Raw genomic sequence first — 18354 nt, forward strand, 5'->3', positions numbered from 1 at the left:
ATGGTTGTTGGGGCTGTGGAAACACTGGTTGCTAGGTGGGGTCTCTTGTGCAGTGCTATAAAAGCATTGAGAACCCTCTTCTCTCTTACTCCTGACTGTGCCACCCGGAAAGTACTATTTGTGAGGAAGAAGGTATGTTTTCATAGTTCTTTGCTGCTCTCTGTAGACCAGACAAACTTTAAGAATTGTACACTAAATTTGTCAAGTGACCTGGTGCAATATTCTGTGAGTTGGAGTTGCTGGCAAGAAAAGATGGGTGTGGGCAGGAGAAATTCTTTCAGTTTTGAAATGTTTCATGAACACAGAAGGGCTTGGATGGTTGTTACTTTTATTTAATGTGTTGAAAAAAAAAATTAAAATTAAAATTAAGCTTATCTGGAGTTCACTGTTTCCTATGCTTTCTCTTTGCCTTTGTAATAGGCTGCTGTAAAAATCTGCAGTAAAACTGGAGTTCCTGGAAGACTAATGTGCTTTGTATGGAAAGTTAGAAACAGCTGTTGTTCAACAACAGTTTGCTGCTTTGGAACTGTAGAGGGGTCTTTGCTCAAGCAAGTGATGGAAATAAAGAAAAGTAATCTTTTCCAAACATAAAGCAAAACTGCGGGTTTGTGACTAAGCACTTAGTCAAAGCCACATTAAGTAAGGGTTGTATAATCTGGAGTTTGTTCTGCTAAAACTTTCCACTGAATTTTCCAAGGATGAGAATGTTTCTGATGTTTGCATTCATATTCAGTAGGTTTTCCAGTGTAAAATGAATTATTTTGTTAGATTCACTGCCTGTTTTTCTGATAAGGTGCAAATTTACATGAAGATCCTGGTAAGTACCACTAGAAAGTAACCAGAGATGTTATATCTGATATAGTTCATGATATGGTTAAATAAGCAAGGAGAAATGGTGTGGTTTGACACAGAATGTAGTTTGTGCCTTTAAATATTTTCAACAAATATTATTTTCTCAAAACTTTAAAAATCTTGCATGTGTCTGGTTCAAGAGTGCATCTTCTGGGAAGTAGGAGCCAGCCAGAAAGAAATATTGCAGTAATTCTTACGAAGCAACACTTAGGGCTTTCAGTCTGTATCTCTGATTTTTCATTCCAGTTGCAATGTTGATCATTCAAATTAGGAATTATAAAATATATAAAAATAGTAGTATATTTCAAACTGAGAAATTTTAAGTTTTTGATCATTTGCTTTTACATGGGACATATACGCATTCCAGATTGGAAAGCGGGACAGATGGCCTGGACAATAATCTATTAAACAGAATAAATCTCAAATATGCATTTGGTATAGAGTATGCAGAAAGAAGTATTACTCTTTTCTACAGTACCTTCAGTTTGCACCACTCTGTAGGTGCATATATTTTTCCTCTCTCTGTTCATAGACTTTGACCTGAGCTCAAAAGTAGAGGAAAATATATGGCAGAAAGCCATCAGTTCTTCCAGTCCTTTTCATGCTAAATTAAAATAATACTTTAACTGAATTTATCCCTCCTGGATATAGGTATAGTTTATATGAGCTGTTTGCATTTTAGAGTGGCTTGAGTTAAAGCATTGACAAAGATCTTGACTCTGTCAGGGGGCTGGCTGTCTTCCTAGTTTCCAGTCTTCTTTTTTCTTATTAGCCATAGTTTTCTATAAAGCAGGCAATTTTATGTGTAAGGTGCTTCCTTAACTTTCTGAGCCAATTTAAGCAGCATAAGATCTTTAGACCCTCTCAACATACATTGACTACTTTGAATTTTGTTAAAATGGTATTATTTGTTTACTAGATGGAAATAGATGGATTTATGTGCCAAAGTGTCTTTATTTAAAAAGAAAAAAAAAAAGTTTTAAAGGCACGGGATTCTTTTACTGTATCTGTAATTTAAATTAGAATAAACATAAATGTTTAGAGATTTAATAAACCAAATTTAGCATAGGCTAGCAGCCTTCCGCTCTAGTTAGTCATCCTCAAGAGCAGAAAAACCTTTAGAGCTGGGTGTGATGTATGGGGTGAGGACAGACAGAAGATGTTAGCAGTTTTCCTTGGAGCTAGCCAATGCTCCCTGTGAAGTGTTACTGTATCAATGAAAAAGCAATTTTTGTCCACCTCTTCTCAGATCTGATGCTGTGAGAGTGACTGTTGTTTCTTAGTTTCAAATGATTATACACTCTGTGAATCTATTCAGTCAACAGACATATCCGTATGTGTCACTGTCGGTGACTCAGTGCACCTAGTATGGAGACTACAAAATGTCTTCATCCTCCTGCATATAGCCTTTATGCGTGCTGTTATAAAATGCAGCAGAAATTTAGATACTATAGCACTTTATCTGGCCTTACATGCTTCTTCTGTTGATACAGGAAGGGTACAGGAGTCACTATAACAGCTTGATAAAATGCTGCTTGTAATTGCAACATAAGTAATCTGATCCCCGATAAATGACATGTGCATAAAAGTTGGTCCTTAAAATTTACCCAATATTTTGACCATTATTTACACAGATGACAGCTGCTTTAAGTAACATACAGATTCGGAGTCAGTTTCAGTTTTTCTAGCCGAACAGGCAGAGCACAATTTTGTGCCCTTAGGGCTGAGAGAAGGCCACAAAAGGGAGTTTTCTGGGGAAGGGGGAGTGCCTCCCCCTCCTGCCTTGGGGAGGGAAGGGTGTAGCTGATCTGGAGGGCTGGAGAAGGGCCGTGGGAGGTAGTTTTCACTTTGCTGTCAGCTGAACGTGGCAAGTACGTTTTACAGTTTTACTATGAGGGAAAGAAGCAGCTAGGCTGCTGCTGCACTGCTTGGTCTTAGGTGTGTGTGACTTTAAATGACTTCTCTTTGTCCTTCCTATGGGACACAAGGACGTAAGTAAGGCAAGTGAATTTGCAGAATAAACAACATCATTTTTGATACTCATGTATATGGTCTGTACCCCGAGACTGCAGATAGCATCTTGTCTCTTCACCATAGATTCAAAGACACTCTGGTTTACCTAGCAACATTAGTTTACTGTTTATATGTATGCTTTAAAACCAAGCCTTCTGTAGAGTTTGCTATGGTAGTGTGGTTTTGTGGTTTGTTTGTTTGTTTGTTTTGTTTTGTTTTGTTTGTGTTTTTTTTGTTTGTTTGTTTGTTTGTTTGTTTTTTAAAACCACAACAACAAACCAACCCACAAAAAAATCTCTTTTGAGCACACCAAAATTAGTTTCTTTGATAAAACATTATTTAGCTCTGTTCCCTCACTGTTCCTATTAGCAAACAGAATATTCCTCACACAAAAGTTGTTATAAAGCAACCCATTCATTATTTTTGGGTGCTCAGTGTCAAATCACATTACCATTACTCTTTTTTTTCCTCTTCTGCATGGTGTCTCATGGAAAAGCTGCACCGATTTTCATTTTGAGTGATGAAAAAATGACTTTTTCTCTCTTCTTAAAGGGGTAGTACTTGTTTGTAGAAATTGGAGGAAATATGTAAGAAATATGTAAGAATGTAGGTGAAACTGATTTTACTCATCTTTCTTAGGAAGGAGCTAGTCAAAGAAATTACATGAGAGTATATTTAACGAGTATATTTCATTGTCTTTAGTCTTAACATCACACACAAAAGCTCCAACCCCAGTAAATGATCAGACAAGAATATTTGTTAACGACTGAATTTGAAGAGATTCCAATACTCAGTAACCTAAGCTGATACCTTAAGTAATGGAGAAAGACTTAAATTCGTTTCTGCTAACTTCCTTTTGTAAGTCAGTGCTAATGCTTAGGTATTGCCATAGTAAATATGCAAATAGTCCAACTAGTTTACTGTTCTGTTTCTAATCTAAAACTTCTGCAAGTAGCTAAGGGTGTAGAAGAGCATGAAGTTGTGGAGCACTGTGTCACCTGCCAGACCTAAAAGTTACCTTCTTCCTGTAGCACAGGCCAATTACTGCTTGGGAAACTAACCCCTGCATAACATAGTTGAAGAGAAAGAATTTTGAGACTGGGAAACCTTGTCTTGCACTGGTGCAAAATGAAAAATTGTGATTTGATGCATCTCTTCACAGAAACTGTCAACATGGCCATGGTGTCAGAATTTCTGAAACAAGCATGGTTCATGGACAACCAGGAGCAGGAATGCATTGTAAGTATTACCACCTTTTGAGAGCATCATGCTATTTTCAAATACTTTTAGAAGTGATTTAAAGGCATAGGCCACCAAAAGTCTTTTATATAGTCAAAGCGAGGAAAAACAATGACAAAACTCAAGCAGCTTAGAACTGGAACACAATTTTATTGCAGCATATAATTAATCTAATAAACTAGTAAGGCTGTTATCAGATGAAACATTATGCTTATTTGCACATATCAGTCTAGTTATCAATTCCTAGGCAGAGCTAGTTACTGTAATGAAATTGTAATTCCAGTGGCCAATCACTGATTCACTCAAATCATCCTCTTTAAGGTAGTAATCTGTTGTACAGGTGTGTCAATGTGTAGGAACATGTTTAGATGATGTACATGAGAAAAATAGTAGCTCTTGGACCGAGGTACAGGAAGCCATGAGTTGGAGCCCAGGAATGTAAAGGACGAACTGAAGTCACTAGTGTTTGTCCTAGTCTTTGTATCATAGATACAAAGCTTAGAGTGGGAAGAGTCATGGTGTATAATAAAACATCTCAGATGATCAGTACTGATACTGATTAGAAGGGAGGCTTATGGTGAGAAGTCAAGAGTTACTACACTAGGAAGATGTGGACAATCTGTGATAAATAAATTGATTAAGATACTGAAATGACCGTCAGCAAAGGTAAAGCTGTATATTGTGATGTCCCAGGAGATTTTGAAAGAACTTTCACGTTTCAAAATATTGAACATAGGAGGGAAATTTCAATAAGTAAATTTTTCTGCTCTAGATCTTTGTGGATTTTCTAATTTTGACTCCACAACATAAACCTTTGGCTCCCCCACCCTATCCCTTTTGCACTCCCAGGGTCCTGAGTTATTCTGATTGACATGGTTACAGACAGATTTTTATTGCTAGCAGATAAGTTTGTAATGGAAATCAGTATACAGAGACTAACCTGTTGTGCCTGGGAAACAGACAGCGAACTAGTTCCATTCCTCTGTTGACTTACCACGGAAGTCACAGTGATATTTTCAAAAGCATTCAAGACACTGCCTTAAAAATCCCTCTGGTCTCTTATAAGTCCTAGTGATCCAATTGTGTAGGGATTTGAATGTTCAATTATCAAACATCATGAAGTGCACAAAAATCAGTACAGAATACTGTATGTAAAACATGTATCCATAAGACTTTGCCATTTCTCTTGTGCTATTTAACTCTAGTTGCAAAGGATTTAAAAAAATTCAAATAGTGAGTTGTTGAAATAGAGAGGATATAGGTGATTCTGAAAAAGTTCAGCTACACTAGTGTGTTTGTTTTATTCTTAATAAAAAAGTCTCACCATGTACTATACAAGTGGAAATTTTATATATAAATTTCATCCAAGAAATTTAGGGCTTTTTATAGTTTCTGTAAAAGAAGTAGATATTGGTTAGGTAGTGCTGTTGGCTTATAAACCCTACCAGTAACTTGATTTGTCATGTTGTTGATTTAGGGCAAGCCACATAATCTGCCACATAGTGGAATTCTTTGTGCTTAGTTATTCCCATAGCTCTTTAGATGTTGACAAGGGAGTGCCCATCTAGGAGTGGATTCACCAAAGGCAGCCAGTAGATAACGCCTGTGAAGAAAGTGTGGTTATGCCTCAAGTTGCAAAGAAGTTGGGTAACAGTTCTCCACTTCCTGGTAGGATTAGGCTTGAACTCTCCATGCAAGAAGTGCTTATAGCCTTAGATATGAGTTAGCTGAGAAGTCACTTAATGTGATGCACAGGTCATTTGCATAAGGTGAGCAAAGAAATTAGTAGCACTTTAATGGCAGTACCTGTAGGACTGAATTATTGGTTTAGGGCCTTTAAAATTTGGACATAACGGCCTAATAAGACAGTTAAGAAGTGTTTTCCTGTGGAATCCAACTTACTCTGAGAAGATCTTCAGGTACCTAAACCAATTGATGAAGTACTTTCTGTTTAATATAAGACATGTGAAAGGAACAGATCCAATGCATATCCATTACTGATTCTGTTTAGTTCTCTGTAGTTACAAAACTGTACTGTGTATGTTCCTTGATAGTCCTATAATAGGCAATCCCAAATGCATGGTTTATTTAAGCATCTAAAACTGTTTATTTGCAAAAATATTCTTTGGAATGAGCAATTTATTATTTTTCTTCCCCCCTGCAGAAAAGTTCTAAAGGTGGACCCGGAGTACAGTCATACCCTAACTTCGATCCATCAGCTGATGTTGTTGCTTTGGACAAAGCTATTACTGTAAAGGGTAGGAGGAGTAAATATTTAATCTGATACATTAGGACTCTTCCTTAGGAAACGTTGAGAATAGCACTGAATAAAATATCAGAGTGAGAGTCAATGGCAAGCAGGAGAGATGACTCTGCTTTTAAGAGATTGACAATACATTAAATTATGCCACTTGGTAAAGAATCTCAACTGTTTGATATCTTGATGTTGTGTTACGATTTCAGACCTTAATACTACATTACAGTTCTTGAATATGTTGAAGGAAGGGTTGTAAAAATTTAATTTCTAGAGAACAAAAATATATTATAACATACCATACTAATACTTTTTGACTTGATTTCCATGAAATCCCAGCAAAAGGCAGTGAATATGCTGATAATGTAATGTATGCTTCTCTTGCGCTTCTCTCCTTTAATGAAGTTGACATTTGGCATTTTGCCTGTACTTTGAAACCTTTTTCCATTTGATTTACTGAGATTAAATGAGTATGACATCTAACTTTTTTTTTTTTTTTTTTAAACATATTCTGTAGTGTAAGTTCTGTGCTCATAAGACTTTAAGACTTCCTGTATGAAACTGTAAAGTATAAGTTTCTATATTCTATGGGAATCTATTTATTTGGGTTTTTTTCACTACATCACTAATTATAAGGCAGTAGAAGATTACAACATTTCCTTTGGTTAAACTTCACTGTGTCAAGAAATCAAAATATGACATAAAGTAAATTATATATAAAAAAAATATTTGGCTAAATGATGCACTAGACACTGTTATATTTCCAAATATAGTAGACATTTTGTTGTTTGGTGACTCATAGGTGTGGATGAAGCCACCATCATTGACATCCTGACTAAAAGAACAAATGCTCAACGTCAGCAGATCAAGGCTGCCTATCAGCAGGCTAAAGGAAAGGTAAAGTATATTTAAGTCAAGCTTGAATATGGTGGCCACTATTCTGAAATAAGAAAAATTCTGAAGTTCTGACTTTCCAGATGTTTGAATGAGCTAGAGATCCTTTAAATCACTAAATCACTGGGAATGAAGAGATGTCATTACCACCTGGGAGAGAGTCTGCTGAAAGGGTGGGATGCAGAAGGGGACGTTGAGGCATTTCCAAATATTTAAGCCCAGATAGAATACTAATTAGGATGGGAAAGCTGTAGACATAACACTGCTGCACAAGTATACAAACATTGGTATAGGTATGGGTATACAGGGTGCAATGTTCTACCTCTTGAGTGGTAGAACTGCTAGTCCCTGGAACTGAGAAGCTTGGAAATTTCTGCATATTTCTGGAAAAAACAAACTTTTTCAAGTTGAACCTGTAACTCGAAATTACAATTACACAGTTGGCATACCAGTGTTACTGAGCATTTGCTCATTGGAAAATGAGTTATTTGAATGTACCTTTTAAAGGCCAACTTAGAAAATAAGGCTATTATCTCATTTTAGCCTAGATTACCTGTTTTTGTTCAGAAAACCTTACCTGTGATTTTCACAGCCATCTCCCCCCTCAGAGGAAGACTCAGCCTTGCAATTATATTTTTTAAAGACCTAAATTAGTAATTTCAAAGACATGGGGAGACTAATACTGTTAAATTATTAGATATCCTGGTTTCTGTCACACCATGTAAAGCAGAAGAGAATTAACTGTGGACATAGTGCTTGCTTCTGAAATAATCTCATTAGTTTAGGTACCCTGACAAAGCAAGTTGACCTTCTCACTCTTAGAGCCACAACCTGGACACATAGAATTTGCAATGAAAACTCTGTGGACATAGTGTAACATCACCCGACACAAAAATTCAAGTCCTGAAGTTAAGATTTGGGCTACATTCTAATTTGACCTAAATTTAAGTCGAAGCAAACAAACAAAACAACCCTGATTTATTCTGCCTCCTGGAAATGCTCAGTGCTCTATTTTGTTAACATTAAAAGTTACAGCCTTGTTCTCCACCATGTCCACAGAGATTTCACTGCAAATTCTCTATTCTCTATGTAATATATGGATGAATTACAATGTTATCAGATAAGAAACTCAGTCATAATCATAACAATAATATAGTATTACCTCTGTTAAAAAAAAAAAGAAAAAAAAAGCCTATTTTGAGTCTTCTTCTGATACTGTAAAAATGGGTGAATTTGGCTGAACTGCAATGGGTGAAAGCACTCCTGAATACTTACTCAAAAGCCCTGACCCTTTGATTAACATAAAGGTGTCAAATTAAAAATTTCAATTTTTTTTAGAAGATAAAGGAATGATGTAGACTAAGATTAGTGAGAGACCAGGCTAATTTTTGGACTGTAGCTGAACAGCAGCTTTTTACCATTTACTGGCTTAGTGTATTTCTTATTCCTTTCACAGAGTCTGCAAGAAGCCTTGACAAAAGTTCTGAAAAGCCACCTGGAAGATGTTGTTGTGGCTCTGCTTAAAACTCCAGTTCAATTTGATGCGGAAGAATTAAGAGCCTCTATGAAAGTAAGGCAAAAACTTCTGAGAAAACCTTTTCTAGAGGGCATAAATAATTATCAGGGCCTGTATATGACATTGGATTTGGATTTCAAAGCTTGTGCATTATCTTCATTTTAACCCAATTTTGTACAATAAATCTGTACTGGTAATCTGGGTTCTAAGAACAAGACCCAGAAATCTCTGCTGAAATTCAGGGTTGGAGGAGATTCTATTATTCACTCTTTCTGCCTTCTGAAAACTGGTTGCTACTGTAGTGGTAGAAAGCCATAGTGTTTACATGTATGTTTATATAGGAGAAAACAAAAAGGGAAGGGAGTATTTTTCTTCATAAATTTTACATGCCTATGTTTTATGTGCATTTCTTGGCCCTTTTAGCACTTCTTTTGGATATCAATTGAAAAGAAGCAGAAACAGCAATACCGTATGGAAGCACAATGCTTTTCATATTCCTTTCTTGTTCTTCATGGGGTCTTCAAAGTCAAGTCCAATAAGATTTTAATCTTATTTCTGTTCTTCTAAATCTTAAATTTGCTGTATCAAATTACATTTCTAAAAGTTCAATCACTTTTATCAGGGGCTTGGAACTGATGAAGATACCTTAATCGAGATTCTGGCCTCAAGAAACAACAGAGAGATCAGAGAAGCCAGCAGATACTACAAAGAAGGTAATTCAGAGCAAGAAAGAAATATTAATCATATATTAGCCCCACTTCTCAGTATGAGAAGCTGACATTGTAGGAGGCAAGTGAAGCTTCACATAAGATTGAAAGAGTTGCAGGGGAGGGAGGTAATACTGACTTTTTCTGATCTACATAGATCCCAGTACAGAGGAAAAGGCACATCACGACCACCAGAACTGTAGATGTTCCATGGAACTGGCCATGCATTTAGATGCTTTCTAGAATGCAAGCAAAACTCAGTTGCTTTTCTTCTCTTGTAACTAAGCCATGGGTGACTTCTTAAGATCTCACTAGGTTTGGAAAAAAAGTTTATTGACTTAGCAACACAGAAAACATTAGTAGTGAACTAAAGGGGAAAAATCTTCAGAGAAATAACTAAATCATAATGGGGCAATCTTATATATGGTTGTGTTTACTGCAGTCTATCAGTGTTGTCTAATTAAATAATTTTTTCTTAGTTTATTTACAAACATTTCCAAGATATTTCCATTCAAATAGTCTCAGCCCAAATTAATATTTTCATTTTTTTGGAAGAGTTCTGTGATTGAGTTCAGTGCTGATAAGAACAATCAGAAATAAGAGTGAAAGACAAATGGCTCAAAAACAGTTTCAAGATTTTTTTGTACTTCACAAGCAAGAGCTCAAGACAATGCTACCCACAACACCTTGGAGAAGGACTTTTTCAGAAGATTTTGGGTTTAGCCTCCAATTTCACAGCACATCTCGTGGATTAGAGGACATGTTACAAACACACCTCCTCTCTTGAAGCTAAATGAGAGAAAGTAATAAAACAGCATTTGTAGTGGGCATATTTAAGTGGGAAATTAAGAAAAGGCTGAAAAAATCATAGAACAGCTTGAGTTGGAAGGGATATTTAAAGATCATCTAGTCAATATAGTTGATAACTTCAAATATGAATCCTTATTCTTTTGATTTTAGTGCTGAAGAGAGATCTGACTCAAGACATTATCTCTGACACATCTGGAGACTTTCAGAAGGCTTTGCTGGCTCTAGCCAAGGTATACTGTGCCTAAGTATTTTGAATGACATTATCCATTATAAAAAATCAATGTTGTCAAGACTATTTTAGAGGAAGACATACAATAAATAAGGATTTAGGTGGTATCTATTTCCTTGCATGATTTTTTACTTATCTATTTTAGACCATATGAAATTGTTCTTAAACAAGCTATAAAGAGATTTTATCTCAAATACATTTTAAAAGATGTTTATTATTTTTTATCAATTGTGCTTTTAAGACTTTTTCTTACGGTAAATGTCTGTAAACATATGAAAAAAACAACAGACAATGCCATGTCAATGGATTAGAAATGGAAAGATAAACCAAGTTTACAATTATAGAAATAAACATTTTGCTTGATGTTAAGCATGATGTTTGTAGTAGTTTGATAATGGGACAGGGAGCTAGCAAGTGGACAAAATATTTTGTGAATTTATCTTAAAAAGCAGATGATTTTTAACAGTGGAGCTGCCCAATAAAAAGACCCTTTTAAAATGCATAAATATATGATTCCATGATTGCTGAGTACATGTATATAAAGCTTGTACATGCCCACAGGATTATTTTTTGATATGTCCATGTTAATGGGTTTGATTTTCAGTTTTTGATTTCAAATCGGCTTGAAAGGAGTCTATGGAATAGTCATCAGGGAGAAAATCACAGCTTCTAAGCCTGTAACTTCACACTAAACCAAATAATTCCTGTGGATTTTAACACAGGATTTCAGAAATAAATTGCGATGACCTTAAAAGTGTGAGCTCTGACTGATTACAAATACAACAGCTTTATTCACAGAATGATTGACACAATCGTATCTATCAGCAATTACATATTAAGTTATGTATGAGTATGGAAGGGCAGAACTCTAAAATGCTGAGTTTTGGTGAACTGAACAATTTTGAGTACCAGTGACTTTTTTAAAATTTATTTATGTAGGCTGACCGAAGTGAGGATTGTCATGTGAACGATGAGCTTGCTGACAATGATGCCAGGGTAAGAGCATACTTGGTACTCTGCAGAGCTTCATCTGATTTACCTGAGATTACCGACTCTGGCTGTGAATGTTCTACCTGAATCTTGTGGACTGCAGACCTAACAGAGTTTTATATGTTATGTAGCAATCTTTTCTGAGGCGATACTGTTTTAAAATGTTCACATAATCTTTGTTATCTGAAGGAAATTAAATCTTCACCCTAATATCTAGCTTCAGAAACATTTCTGCAAGACCTCTTCTAGTTCACGTAAAGCATGCAGACCATATGAAGTAGACGTGAACATTTACAGAAATCAGACAAAATCTTCCTTCTGTTTATAACACAGTTCTTGAATTGAAGAACAAGGATGTACTTGTGTATGTGCAGAACTGTGCACCATACCTTGACCAGTGTGAACTCTGCAGTATGATAGCTATAGCTATTGCTTTCGAGATTGTTGGGTAAACCTCACAGTCATTTTCTGAATAATTCTAAAATAAACAACTGATCTTCCTCTTAATTCTTCCATCATTAGTGTGACTATTTTTGTTAAAATCTTGGTAAACCTTAGCAGTCTTTCCTGAGTTTTCACCCATAAAGTCTTACATCACTGTTGCTATTTAAATGTAGATTGGCTTGAAATTGATTTTTTTAAAAATCCAACCAAGGGCCATTGAGCAATACTGCTTTTATTCTTGCTACATAATGAGTTTAGTTTTGTTGTCAGCCCTAGATATGGAAGGTCAGTAAATTAATACTTTTAGTTCAAAAGTTCAATACTATTTCTCTTGGTGCAGAGAGAGTGTTGTTAAACCTTTGCTGCTGTGTGGAGGTCTTTAATTACTACTTCTAGAGAGGTTTAAGGAGGTGAGGAAAATGAAGGAGACTGATTTGGTTCTTAGTTTCCATTAGTCACTTCTGGAAAGAAAAGGAGTACTTGGTGTGTAGGCTTCTCCTTCACATTTATCCATTTAATATCAAAGATAAATATGTTTGTCTGCAGAAAGCCTACCAGTCATAAACTCCCATGCAGACTGTAAACATATCATGATATATGAAAAATATCTTAATTCAAATGTGTAATATACCCAGAAGGACTAGGTGGTGACTGTAAAATGTCTGAAAACATGTTTTCTAGCTGCCTAGTGTTCTCTAGGTATTGTTATGACATAAATGAAGTATTACTTGATAGAGATAGTTACTCTGAGGTTGTGTAGAGTTTTGTTATGGATTGTGTCAAGGGCTAGAGTTCATTACTGTCAAGCAATGACCTACCTTTGCCTTGCAGCCTCAGAAGTACAGTATTTCTGTTTGAGTTTTATTATACTGATATTAACTTTATTACTTTCTTTTCTTTATGACAGGCCTTGTATGAAGCAGGAGAGAAAAGGAAAGGAACAGATATTAATGTGTTTGTTACAGTTCTTACCGCAAGAAGCTACCCACATCTCCGAAGGGGTACGTTGGATGAAACTTTGTCATTCGCTGATATGGTATTTTGAAAATGGCCTGCTCATGAACTCAGAACATGTAGATTATCAAGACGTGACTCTGACTGCTATAAAAGTCTCTAATTGGACACATGCTTGCTGACTAATGGTGCAGTTGCAGCTTGGCTATTATTTCCATATGAGTGATGAGCAGTATCAAATAGGTTGTTAACAAAACTATTACCATGAAGTGTCACATGGCTAGTGGCCACAAGGCCAAGGGGACAGTGTGACAGGGGTTCTCAATGCTCCCCAACGTGGTCTTGCTCCTCAGCCAGTTTTCCCTGGGTAGAGAGGTATCACTTAACGTCACAGGTTCCAGTGGAGTCACTGGACCACCTCTATCCCAGCTAATGGGACATGAACCCTACTGTCCTAATAAAGTCCCATTTCTGATGCTGACTGCACCAGTCCATGCAGTAGCACTGCTCTTGACACTGTGCTGGCTGAAGAAAATAAAAAAGATGGCCTACAGTTAATCATCTGTGTGCACTGCAGCAGCAGTGAGGCAAGAATAAGTGAGAGGCAGTGCAGGGAGAACACTATATTTTCATCACTATTCACTGAGTTTTCTTCCCTGTTTAGTCTTTCAGAAGTACACCAAATACAGCAAGCATGACATGAACAAGGTACTGGATTTGGAGCTGAAAGGTGATATTGAGAACTGCCTGACAGCCCTTGGTAAGTTGTTCAGTAGGTTGTAATTACTATATATATGTACTGATGGTATGAAAACCTACCTTTTACTTCTGTCATACTTGCTCAGATAAGAAACCATTCTGGGCTTCTCTTGCTACATTGAGAAACTTGCTAAAGGTTTGGAAAATATATTCCAACGTAGTGATTTGAGTTATTTGAAGTCAGTTAAAGTTGATAAATAACTAAAGTTAAAGAACAATGAAATATTCTCTTGATATGTAGAGAGGTCTTTTAAGTCTTCTAAGAAGACTTTTACAGGAAGTCAATATGCCAAAAAGAGCTGTCAGAACAGGCACAATTTGTTTCAAAAATCCAAGTTTTAAACTTGTCTTCAAAAAAAACCCCAAACTAAACCCACTCTTCTCTAAATTTTGTTTTTCAAAGACATTTATAATATATGATTATTAAAAATATAACAAATTTATTTCTGAGGTTTTGTTCTTATGAGGTTTGTGATAAAGTGTATAAGGCTCTTAACATCACTGTTCCTCATGAACAATAAGGTGAGTCAGTAACTCACTTAAATCAGTGGACCAGGGATGGAATCAGGAGCCAGACACCCATTTTGTTCTTCTTAGCTTCTGTATCACAGTCAAGCGTATTTTGGATTAAAAAATGAGTCCCATCAGATCCCTATTAATATCAGAAGTGGAGGGCAAGTAGTTAGTATAACTTGATTTACAAAACATCAGATCATAACCTTTTGTCTCTTTTGTAGAAGACACAAATGCTTTCAATTTTTTTTTTTTTTTTTCCTTGAGAACTGCAACATCTTTCTTAATTTTGTGGCAGTAGACTAGGGAGTGCAGTCTTGTCTTTACAGTAACTATTGTCTCCTGACTGAACTGCTTTCTGAATAGATAGAGGCAATAAACTGCTATATCTCCCATATTTTGAAGACAGGTAACAAAGAAGATACATAAGATCTGCTGGTAGGAACACTGAGACTGCTTTTAAAGTGTTTTCTTTCCAGACTTTTGCATTTTGTTACTTGTTACATGTATAACAGATGTGACCTTTTCTCATTGTTTCATTACAGTAAAGTGTGCCACAAGCAAGCCAGCTTTCTTTGCTGAAAAACTGCACTTGGCGATGAAGGTAACCTAAAGAAAGAACTTATCTTTGTAAACATGATATGCTCTGTAAGCTGAAAAACAGCAAGCTAGCTAGAGCTCTCTAAGATGTTTGTGTGATAAAAAAGGACTGAAGAAGGAAATTCAGTATATTTCTCTCCTTCTGTTGAAACCTCTAAGTGCCTTTACATAGGAGGAGCTGCCTGTTTGCTATAGTGTGTTCAGGAAGGCATCTGTCCATCCACACATAACTCTCTTACTGTAGACAATGACAAAAAGCTAACTGGAGCTTTTCTTATTTATGAGACCACAAAAATACTAGTGAAAATTAAATAAGAAATCAATTACAGATCTGGACAAGAACTTCGTAGAAGCTTAATCTTTGACAAGATATCCATGAGCCTTCTGGTAAATTTGATACCTGAGTTGAGTGAGGCAGCTGGAAAACCTGAAATTCTCTAGTATGCAGGTATTTTCATAACTCCTGTGACTTGGAAAATGGAGTGAAACATTATGTAAACACAGTTCACTGCACTATTAAAAAAATAATAAAAAAAGGCAGTGAAGTCTAAGTTGTCTCTGATGTCTAGCAAGCACAGTGAGGGATGTGCCTCTTTTTAGGAAACAGCTAAAAGCAATGGTGTGGAAAAAAAACCCAGCAGAGGTGGAGGTAGCTTATCAGAAGTGAATTGTGATCATAGGGAACAGAAAGGGAGAGTCCATGAGAGGGCTTCCTCTTAAGAGATGTTAAAGGATGTTGGCTCTGTTTACCCACAAAGAAGTCTGATGGTATAACACACAGAAACTTGATTTAAGATGTTTCAATGACATAAGTAGCATCTTTTTTTCTTTTTCTCCTCTTTTTCCTCTTTCCTCTTTCCTCTTTCCTCTTTCCTCTTTCCTCTTTTTTTCTTGACAGGGACTTGGGACACGGCACAAAGAGCTCATCAGAATCATGGTTTCACGCCATGAAGTGGATATGAATGAGATTAAAGGCTATTACAAGAGGCTGTATGGCATTTCTCTCCGCCAAGCCATTATGGTAGGTTTTCTCTCAGGTGATGTATGAAATGCAAACCAAGTGATTTTGGAAGTCCAGTAAGGGTTTGTTAACTCTTCTGCTCCTCAGACAAACATTCATTCTGAGTAACTCATTGTAGCTGAGTAACTCATGTTCATAATGATCCACCTGCTGGTAGAACTAATTAATTTTCTGGGGCAATGTTTTTGTCATGAAAACGATAGCAATTTGTTAGTAGTGGTACGTGTCTCAGGATATCATCGTACAGTAGAAGCCGAGAACTGAATGGAGACTGCAGTATCCCCAAGTTCCTGTACTTGGGCAGACATAAGGTACATTGGCAGAAGAGTGGAGATGATTACACTTACAGCTCTATGGGAGATATTTGATGCAACTGGCTATTGTTTTTTAATGTTTGAGGTACTCCTGAAAATACCTTGTTAACTTGACATTTATTTAGTCTGCTTTCCAAGTAAGTTAAGTAAATGAGTTAAACGAAAAACTAAAAACTAAAAAAAAAAAAAAAAAAAAAAAAAAAAAAAAAAAAAAAAATCTTCTTAAAGGGGAAATTCAAATCAGTGAGGGACTTGAAGAAAGCTAAACTTGCAAAGCAGCCTTGTGTAACTAGTAGACAACACTAAAACCAAAATTTCTTGATTGGATAGAAACATAATTCCTACATGTATCAAAATGCCCTTTTGATTTTTATTGGTGTCTGATACTTTTTCAGTTAGGTGCCAAAGTTCACTTTTATTCTTCCCTCATGAGCGTGTGATATCTGTAACTTGGTATATAATTACATCACTTCACCATGTTCCAAAGTGATGATTGCATCCAAATGGCTTGAGGTGTAACTTGGCTATACTAAACAATTAATATGTCTCTGCAGTTGTTTCAAATCTAGAAAACATAGTGTGTAATAATTACACTGCATACTTAATGCATATTATCCACTTTTCCAAGCTGAATAAGCAATCCTATGGTGAATAAATAAGACTGTACTATTAGCCTGTGTTTGAGACAATCCTAGATACAATGTGTATGGTGTGTCAGTATTAATGGACACAGGTCAAGGAGGCATTTTCATGTTATCTAGAGAAGAAAAGCTTATGTACCTGGTTGGGCAGAAATCTTCTGTGCGTCTCTTCTTTATTTATTCCATGAGATTTCCCAGGACTTTTTATTGGCCTGTCTACCTCTGCTCCACTCGAAATGCATCTGTTTATTTCTAGGTCACATGAATAACTTCACTGAGGGTACTCAGTTCAAGCTCACTCTGTAGCTAACACATATGTGTTACCAAGTGATTAATTTATTTAGGTGAAGTACTGATGTTTGGTACATGTATATTGAATGGTACTGAAATTTATTTCATTTGAGACCATCATCCTAACAGTTGTGGGTTTTTGTGCTTAATTTGACAGGATGAACTCAAAGGGGATTATGAAAACATCCTGGTGGCTTTATGTGGAAGTGATAACTAAGTTTCATGTTCCTGCAATGAACTCAAGCCCTCTTGCTGAAGGTCTCTATATTGCCTCAGCTGTCTATATAAAATACAGGCTTTACACAGTGAAGTTTTTCTGGAATGGTACTTAGTCCACATATGTTATGTCCAAAAGCGATAGCCTGGAATAACATCAATATCTCTTGCTGATATTATTTATCCAAAGAATACCTACAAGTTTCTATTTGCTTGATTAATTCTGAAAAAGATAAAGTTTTCATCTATGCTAAACAAATAAACTTTTGAAAAGAAAATTAATCCATGTGGAACTTTGTATGTTCTTTGTTGCCTTTCTGCATTTAATTTCAAGTTGTCTGCATACAGTGCGTGAGAGAAAAATCAGTAAATAACTTAAATAATCAAAAAGTAATGTAGCAATATCAGACAGTATAGCTGAGCCTCTACCTCTTCATTTCACTTCAGCTGGTAAGCCAGCTATAAGAAAAGTAACTAAAGATAAATTGTTTGTTTTTGGTTTTGTTTTTGTTTTTTAAAAAAACCCCATCCATTTAAATTCTAGACTAAAAAAAACTATTATGTTTTGTACACAGAGGGGAAAAAAAAAAAAAACAAAACCTGAAAGAGTCCATGTAGGACTTTTATCTTTTTCCTGATGAGATGTGTTAATTTTTTAATATAATATCAAAATTTAAAAGCCTACTATCACTACCTTTATTTTAGGCAGAATTCATGCTTGGCTTTACTGTCCTGATTGTGCCAGATGCTGCACAAATTAGTTAATTGCAGCTCTCAGGTGCACTGGTGGAATTAAGCATTACTTGTTGGTTCTTTGTTACATGCAAACACTGCTGATCTCTGTTAGGATGACCTCCAATTATTCATTTGAAAAGCATGCTAAATTATTGGAAAATCAAAGGTCATCTTAGCTAATTTGTGTTAAACATTGTAGGCCCTCTTTGCTTCATATTGGGGTGGTCTAGGATCACAGAACGAGGTGTTTGGAAAAGAAGTCTTATCCTAGAAGAAACAGCAGTGCTAGAGCTGGAGAGAAAATTTCCCTTTGCCTTCCACAGGGCCAAGTTTTGATCTACCCCAATTATTTTCTACAGTTC

General features: G+C 36.0%; 1 protein-coding gene across 1 annotated transcript; it reads left to right on the forward strand.

Annotated features, from left to right (window-relative positions):
- ANXA1 (annexin A1) lies at nucleotides 1–17539 on the forward strand. The gene is made up of 13 exons (XM_026866461.1): nucleotides 1–132; nucleotides 4028–4104; nucleotides 6269–6362; nucleotides 7161–7255; nucleotides 8709–8822; nucleotides 9391–9481; nucleotides 10436–10515; nucleotides 11454–11510; nucleotides 12856–12949; nucleotides 13567–13662; nucleotides 14720–14778; nucleotides 15673–15795; nucleotides 17199–17539. Exons 2-13 carry the CDS (start codon nucleotides 4039–4041, stop codon nucleotides 17256–17258), a joined length of 1029 nt encoding a protein of 342 aa, XP_026722262.1. The 5' UTR covers nucleotides 1–132; nucleotides 4028–4038; the 3' UTR covers nucleotides 17259–17539.
- Nucleotides 17540–18354: the final 815 nt, after the last annotated feature.

Source organism: Athene cunicularia (genome assembly GCF_003259725.1).
Source record: "Athene cunicularia isolate RWA chromosome Z unlocalized genomic scaffold, athCun1 chrZ_part2, whole genome shotgun sequence".
NCBI classification, from domain to species: Eukaryota; Metazoa; Chordata; class Aves; order Strigiformes; family Strigidae; genus Athene; species Athene cunicularia.